At 40.8% G+C, this 7,462-nt stretch overlaps 1 protein-coding gene and 1 pseudogene across 3 annotated transcripts in view; both read left to right on the plus strand.

The window, feature by feature from the left end:
* LOC116082559 overlaps window positions 1-219 on the plus strand; it is a 3,492-nt pseudogene extending 3,273 nt beyond the window's left edge. The window contains exon 2 of the transcript XR_004115361.1: window positions 211-219. The product of XR_004115361.1 is annotated as a small acidic protein pseudogene (transcript). The remainder of the gene's footprint in view (window positions 1-210) is intronic.
* The window catches only part of Slc17a1 (solute carrier family 17 member 1), a 29,598-nt gene that overhangs the window by 7,549 nt on the left and 14,587 nt on the right, over window positions 1-7,462 (plus strand). For both annotated transcript variants that reach the window (XM_031358297.1, XM_031358298.1), the window contains exons 3-10: window positions 288-460; window positions 1,375-1,608; window positions 1,689-1,776; window positions 2,424-2,510; window positions 4,453-4,571; window positions 4,673-4,834; window positions 6,087-6,219; window positions 6,311-6,458. In XM_031358297.1, the coding sequence (XP_031214157.1) occupies window positions 288-460; window positions 1,375-1,608; window positions 1,689-1,776; window positions 2,424-2,510; window positions 4,453-4,571; window positions 4,673-4,834; window positions 6,087-6,219; window positions 6,311-6,458 (1,144 nt within the window). The remainder of the gene's footprint in view (window positions 1-287; window positions 461-1,374; window positions 1,609-1,688; window positions 1,777-2,423; window positions 2,511-4,452; window positions 4,572-4,672; window positions 4,835-6,086; window positions 6,220-6,310; window positions 6,459-7,462) is intronic.

Raw genomic sequence — 7,462 nt, forward strand, 5'->3', positions numbered from 1 at the left:
AGGGGAAACTGGGAATGGAGAAATTTGCATGTAAATAAAGAAAATATCTAAAATAAAAATAAAAAAAAAGAACTGGATTAACATTCTGGGACATTCTAATTGGAACAATGTCTTAAATGAATAAAAAATCACAAAGCAGTTCTACATTTTCCCATTAAATGGTAATTTCTAGAAGGATGTTTTGCAACAAAATTTTAATTTACTATCTAGTATATCTAGGGTTGCAAATACCTGAATTTTTACTTCAACTGTGTTGCTAATTGAGATTTTTTTTTTCAACTTCTCAGTTCCAGGTTTCTGTTCCTTTCGGTATGGACTGGCTATCCTTCTGCACTTCTGTAACATTGCCATCATGGCCCAGCGCGTGTGCCTGAACCTCACAATGGTAGCCATGGTGAACCAGACAGAGCCACCCCATCTCTCTAACGAATCTGTAGTGGAGATGCTGGATAATGCAAAGGTAGAGTGAAAGTATGAAGTGCAGAAGCTGAGGCTGCGTGGTGGTGGCTCACGCCTTTAATCCCAGCACTTGGGAGGCAGAGGCAAGTGGATTTCTGAGGCCAACCTGGTCTATAGAGTGAGTTCCAGGACAGCCAGGGCTACACAGAGAAACCCTGTCTCAAAATAAAATAAAAAAGAAAGAAAGAGAGAGAGAGAGAGAGAGAGAGAGAGAGAGAGAGAGAGAGAGAAGAAGAAGGAAGGAAGGAAGGAAGGAAGGAAGGAAGGAAGGAAGGAAGGAAGAAAGGAAGAAAGGGAAGCTGAAGCTTAAATGGCAGTATTCAGTAGGCTGGGGTTTCAGAATGAATAAAAAGAGAAAACACCCACGTTCATTTCTTTGTTCTTCCTAACTAGGGATGCTAGGCAGCCAGTAGTCTTGCAGCCCCATCCTGGCACTGCCATGACTGACTTACTGGGATGACCTGCATTGTGGAACTGTGACCCAGAATAAAATCTTCCTTTCTTAAGTTGCTTCTGTTAGGTATTTTGTGACATTGAAGAGAAAAACAAACAATACAGCACATATAAACAGGAATAAGCTTCATGTCTAGGCTGGTCACAGCCCCAAGATATATTATTATGTATTTGGTAATATCTCCAAAATCCAAAAGGATTTGAAATCTTTCTGGTCCCAAGCATTTCAGATAAGAGATACTTAACCTATAATTAAAAGCATCAATGATATATATAAATATATGCAAAGTGACATTATAAAATGATAAAGTTGTTTTGTGAGGGAAAAAAATCTTTAGAAAGAAGTGGGAACTCCTTTACATGGACTGAGTAGGAATATCACACTCCTGGGCCCCATAAACATCTCCATCTTAGATTACATCTCCAGTGCAGAGTTCTTAGACTCGTCTCCCTTTCTTTCAGAACCCTGTGTATTCCTGGAGTCTTGATATCCAAGGGCTTATTCTCAGTTCTGTCTTCTTTGGTATGGTCGTGGTTCAAGCTCCTGTTGGGTACCTATCTGGAATATACCCAATGAAGAGAATAATTGGGTCTTCATTGCTCCTCAGTTCTGTGATGTCCCTGCTCATCCCACCAGCTGCACAAGTCGGAGCAGCTTTGGTCATTGCGTGTAGAGTACTCCAGGGAATAGCCCAGGTATTAAGACATGGTTAAAAGAGACACAGAGTTTGAGTTCAGAGTATTAGAATTCGAAAGCCCTCATCATTTCATTTCAGGGAACAGTGTCAACAGGCCAGCATGAAATATGGGTCAAATGGGCACCTCCCTTAGAACGAGGCAGACTTACTTCTATGACTCTATCAGGTAAGTACTTAAGAATGGCCAGGCCCTGTTTTCATCTTGTGGCGTGTTCTTTCTGAGAGCCTTTAAAAACATGTGCTTTGAATTGCTGGACACTTCAGAAACATCCCCTGTAACATTCTTGCTTTAATATGGGATGGATTGATGACTCAGTGAATAAAGGGTATGCAACACAATCATGAGGACCCTAGACCCATGTCAAATACCAGGCACAACAGCACACATCTATAACTCCAACACAGTTAGAGTAGAGACAGACAAAGGACAGAGGCTCACTGGCCAGACACTGAAACAGTGAGTTCTAAGTTTGGTGGAAGACCTTATCTAAAACAATGTAGAGGCTAAGAGAACAAAAACAAACAAAACAAAAACAAAAAAAAATAGACATCAACCTCTAGCCTCCAAATGAATATGCATGCCCCCCAACATACATGCACACACAAAAGAATTTGTTTAGAATGAAAAAGAAGTGTCCTTAATTCAAACAAGAAAAAAGAGAGAAAAGCCAACACTTTCCCCATCCTCCTGATCATTGTGAAACACAAACTTCTTTCATTGGAGACTGTTCTTTGTGGTACAGATGCTTATTAGCTCAACTTTCAAATGTCTTTGTTAATTTAACAAGGGTGTCTTCTGTGCCTTTCCGTTAGGGTTTGTAATGGGACCATTTATTGTCCTGCTTGTGAGTGGCTTCATCTGTGATCTTCTGGGCTGGCCCATGGTTTTCTACATCTTTGGTGAGTGTCTTTTTATAAAACTCCAGCAACTCATCAAAATGTAAAAATACACAAAAATCCAAATTTACTATAATGCAACAATTTATATGAAACCCCTATCTTAAAAACTTGACAGTCTTCGCCAAGAGAAAGAGAAGTCAACATTAAAGAGGGTTGATGATCAGAGATGCAGTTTATAATTTTATACCCTGTTTACATAACTACATATTATAAACAGTATGGGACATCTTAGGTAAAAAGCTCTCTGGGGGAACATACTATCATAATATCATCTATATTGATTTGTGAAAGGTCATAGGATGAGTTTGTTATGTATAATCTGCACCTGCAATACTAGGCCATAAGCAAACATAATACATCTCCAGGGGAAAAATACACTGCATAAGAGTAAATAAACAGAATAAAAACATATGTTGCCAAGTGAATTATAACGTCACTTTTGGATTTCAAGCTGCAGCACTTGCCCCTTTTACCTAACTTCTTCCAACAAGACTCCTTCCACTTCCCAGATTCCACAACCTTTCACACCTGTACTACCAGCTGGGAACCAAGTGTTCAAACACAAGAGTTTCTTGGGATGTTTCACACTTAAGCCATATTGCCCAAGGTCACAATTTTTGACAAACTTTGGATTTATTTACTGGCTTAGTAACTTTTCTTTTGACCAAAGTATGACCAAAGCACTACACCCAAAGCAACTTATAAAAATAAGTACTTAATTTGAGAGCTTGCTTACAGTTTGAGAGAGTAAGTTCATGACCATAATGGTGGGAAGCATGGCACTGAACAGTATGTGAGAGCTACATTTTGAGAGTGCAAACATGAGGCAGAGAGGGGGGGGAGAGGGAGGGAGCGAGGGAGGGAGAGGGAAAGAGAGAGGAGAGAGAGGAAGGAGAGAGAGAAAACTGGAATGGCATGGACTTTTGAAACCACAAAGCTGACTCGAGATACATACCTTCCAACAATGCCATACTTCCTCCTACAAGGCCACACCTCCTTATCCTTCCCACCAACTGAGGAGCGAGTACTCAAACATGTGACCCTACAGGGCCATTCTTGTTCAAACCACTATGTTTACCAAGCAATTACTTTGAAACACAGGCTATGGAATTATAGAGACAATGTCCCAATGTAAGCTTAGGTTACAAGGACTACCACTATTCCTAATCCTAAGAGGACAAGTGAGCCAGAGTAATCAGAACCCATCAAAAAGTCCCACAGACTGGATGCCTGAAGAATGCCTGTTTATTCACAAAGAACACACATAAGGAGGTAACTCTAGTGGGGAGATGTTTCAGCTTTGAAAAGATACCCTACTCTCACTAACTCTCTCCCCCTCCTCCCTCTCCAGGCTTTCTATTTCCCAAATTACAGGAAAGCACAGGGGTGAAAGGACTGTTGAAGTTTCTTCAAGCCATCCATGACTAAGTCAGTGGGAAAGGGAACAGAGTCATAGGGCCACAGAAAATGCCTAATCCCCATACTGTGCTAAAGACACATAATAGGGTCATAATTAAGGCAATGCGTCCACCTTTACAAGTCCACTGCCCTTCATCACCATACCCATCCTCAATAGTAATGATGATTAGGACCCATGGCTGTCTAACTCTGAATGCTCAGTTTGGAATTCTCCTGAAGTAAAGAGCAGTTACAAATCTGGAAATATAAAGGTCCAACATTAGGGAATCCTAGGTGCAGGTGTGTGGAGGAGGGACTAGTTGGATTAGGACAGATCATTGGGTTCATCAACACTTCAGCATTTCAGTAAAATTCATCCAACAGCAAGTGATCAGCTGTGATTACAAAGAAAACTGTCAAAGTGTGAGCCTCACAGGGTTTTAGAGAAGAAAGAGACCACCTGGGATCTCAAACTTACACCCTGAAATGTGCTCTATCCAGAACTCTAGATAGAATTTCCTTTTAACATGTGTCTTTTTATTAGGTATTGTTGGATGTGTTCTGAGTCTTTCCTGGTTCGTTCTATTCTTTGATGACCCCAAGGACCACCCATATATGAGCAGCAGTGAGAAGAACTACATCATATCCTCTCTCATGCAACAGGTAGAATGCTGAGCTCCTTTTGGACAGCTTCTAGACTCTGCTGCAAATGAAACACATCCCAGCTGATCCTCACTCAGAATGATTCTTGATTTATTTTCCAGGTCAGCTCAGGCAGAAAATCCCTGCCAATTAAAGCTATGCTTAAGTCTCTTCCACTCTGGGCCATTATCCTCAATACCTTTGCTTTCATATGGTCGAACAGTCTCCTGGTGACATACACACCGACATTTATCAGCACCGTGCTTCATGTTAATGTTAGAGAGGTAAGTGGACCATTTGTTCTCATTTTTAACTTTGTGAACTATTCCTCTTTACCTGTGTCCTGTGACCATCATCCAGTCTTTGCCTACTTCCTACACTGGCAAGTGTTCTTTACCTGGAGATACACATTTTCCTACATGTGAACTCTGCCCACACAAAGGGTGTTGGTATAAATCATGGAACTCCATCATCGACACACATGTATCCACATTCACACAGTTCCCCAGCTCCCCTCAATATATGTCTTGGCATGTTACTTAAGACATAAAAGTTAGTATAGCAGTGAATGCCTGCCATCTCAACACCTAGGGCCTCGAAATAGGCAGATTGCTAACTTTGAGGCTAAGCTGGGCCACAATACGAGACTTTTATCTCAGAGAAGGAGGATGAGGACGAGGAGGAGGACGACGACGAGGACGAGAAGAAGAAAGCTTGAGAGTACCATTCCTTTAGGGGGATAATAGCAGTTACTGAGCCAGTGGCTGCCACATGCCCAGCTCTTGTCAACTCATTGTCTCAGACAAAAGCCACAGCTCCTGGGCTTTGGGTCTTACTCTGAAAGCATTCTCATTGCTTATCTAACATTGAGAATCAATTATGCTAGGAACTTTCCATCATTTGATACTGAAGTATTTAAAAAAAGACTAAAATGGAGTCTAGGCTCCCAGTTGTGGAACCTTCTCTCATGTACTTAATTCCCCAGGCTAACGACCAGCATAGTGCTGTGCTCACACACACTCTCACTGATTCATCTTCATCTTCATGAAACCAAGGAGTCATTCCTAGAGCTTACCATGGCCAGTTAGAGTGATCTTGCTTGCAATTGTCTGTTGCCAATCATTTATATCATCTCTATCATTCTCCTCAGGGCTGACACTTGCTGTTCTCAGTGGTCTTCTCTTGCAGTTTTCTAGGTCTCAGGATACTAAAACCAAAAAAATCTATAGACGATGATGATAATTCTTACTAGCCTCAAAACTATGTTTCTCTTTGCATTGGAATTTGTGGTCCCAGACACCGTCCTGCTGTATATACCTAGATGGTTTCCTGTATCAAAGTACATGCCTAATTCATTCATTAATTAGATGGGACTAGGGACTGATCCCAGCACCTTGTGCATGACCAACAAGAACTTAATCACAGAGTCACACCCTTGAGCCCAGAGTACACCTTCATTACTGAACTTCCATGGAAACAGTGACTGTCCAGGACTGCTCGCCATCAAACGCACTCAGAGTGATGTTTTCTCCTCAGAATGGACTGCTGTCCAGCCTTCCCTATCTGCTTGCCTACATCTGTGGTATCGTAGCAGGTCAGATGTCAGACTTCTTCCTGACCAGGAAGATTTTCAGCGTAGTTACTGTCCGGAAGCTCTTCACCACCCTAGGTAAGGAACAGCCAAGACAGACAAAGGCTTGGGGAATCCTTCAGCCCCTTCCACAGAAGTGCCTAGCTGTATGCTCTGGATCTCTCTGCAGGGAGTTTCTGTCCTGTGATCTTCATCATGTGCCTGCTCTACCTGAGCTACAACTTCTACAGCACCGTCATTTTCCTGACCCTTGCCAACTCAACACTTAGCTTTTCTTACTGCGGACAACTTATCAATGCCTTGGATATTGCTCCCAGGTAGGGCTTTCTTAAAATTTTTATATATTTGAGACAATAAATAAAACTATGTGATTTATTGTGTACAGAATGATGTTCTGAAATGATGCATATATGAATGATAAATGGTGAACTATACATATTACTCATATGGTTCCTTTTTTTTGAGGTGAGAATGCTTAAAATCTACCATAATAGCAGTTTTCAAGCATACAATACATTGCTGTTAATAACATGTTAATGTATTGTATGACAGATCTGTTAAACTTATTCCTTCTAATTGAAATTTTGTATCTTTCAGCCAGTGTCTTCCTAAACATCTCTCTTCACCCCCAGACTCTGATAATACCCATTCTATTCTCTACTCAGTGAATTCAACTCTTATATTCCACGTGCACATGATATTGTGTGTCATTTGTCTGTGACCTGTTTATTTCACCTCATATTATATCCTCCAGGTTTATCCAGGTTGTTAAAAAAAAAACATCCCTTCATCTGAAAAACAAAAAAAGAACCAGCATTTTATGTGCATGCAGACCACATAGTCTGTATCCATTTAGAGCTGGTAGACATGCCACTATCTCTAGTAGCCGTACTAATTCAAGTTTCTACCTGTCGCTAACACTTCTCTCTCATCTTTTCTATAAGAGCCATGTAAGAGTAGGTATAAGGCAGAATCTCACTATGTTTTGAACCTGAATTTCTTTGATGGTTAGTGATGTTAAACATGTCTCTGTGTGCATGTGTTGGCCAGTTTTAGGTATTTTTGAGAGGTATTTGTTTGTGTTCTTTGATCAAGTTTAATCAGGTTGATACTGAGTTGATTCTGATGTATTTCAAATAACGATCCCCTTTCAAGTGTATGGTCCTCATTTTCCCCTGCATTGGTTGTTTCTTCCCTCTGCTGACTTGTTTCCTTAATTTTGTAGCATTCTGTAGTTCGAAGGAATTCCATTCTTCTTCTCTTGCTTTTTTTGCTTGAGAATTTTTTTTAAAGTTGTGTCAAAAAAATCATCTCTCTCTCT

The sequence above is a fragment of the Mastomys coucha genome, unplaced genomic scaffold, assembly GCF_008632895.1.
Source record: "Mastomys coucha isolate ucsf_1 unplaced genomic scaffold, UCSF_Mcou_1 pScaffold7, whole genome shotgun sequence".
Taxonomy (NCBI): domain Eukaryota; kingdom Metazoa; phylum Chordata; class Mammalia; order Rodentia; family Muridae; genus Mastomys; species Mastomys coucha.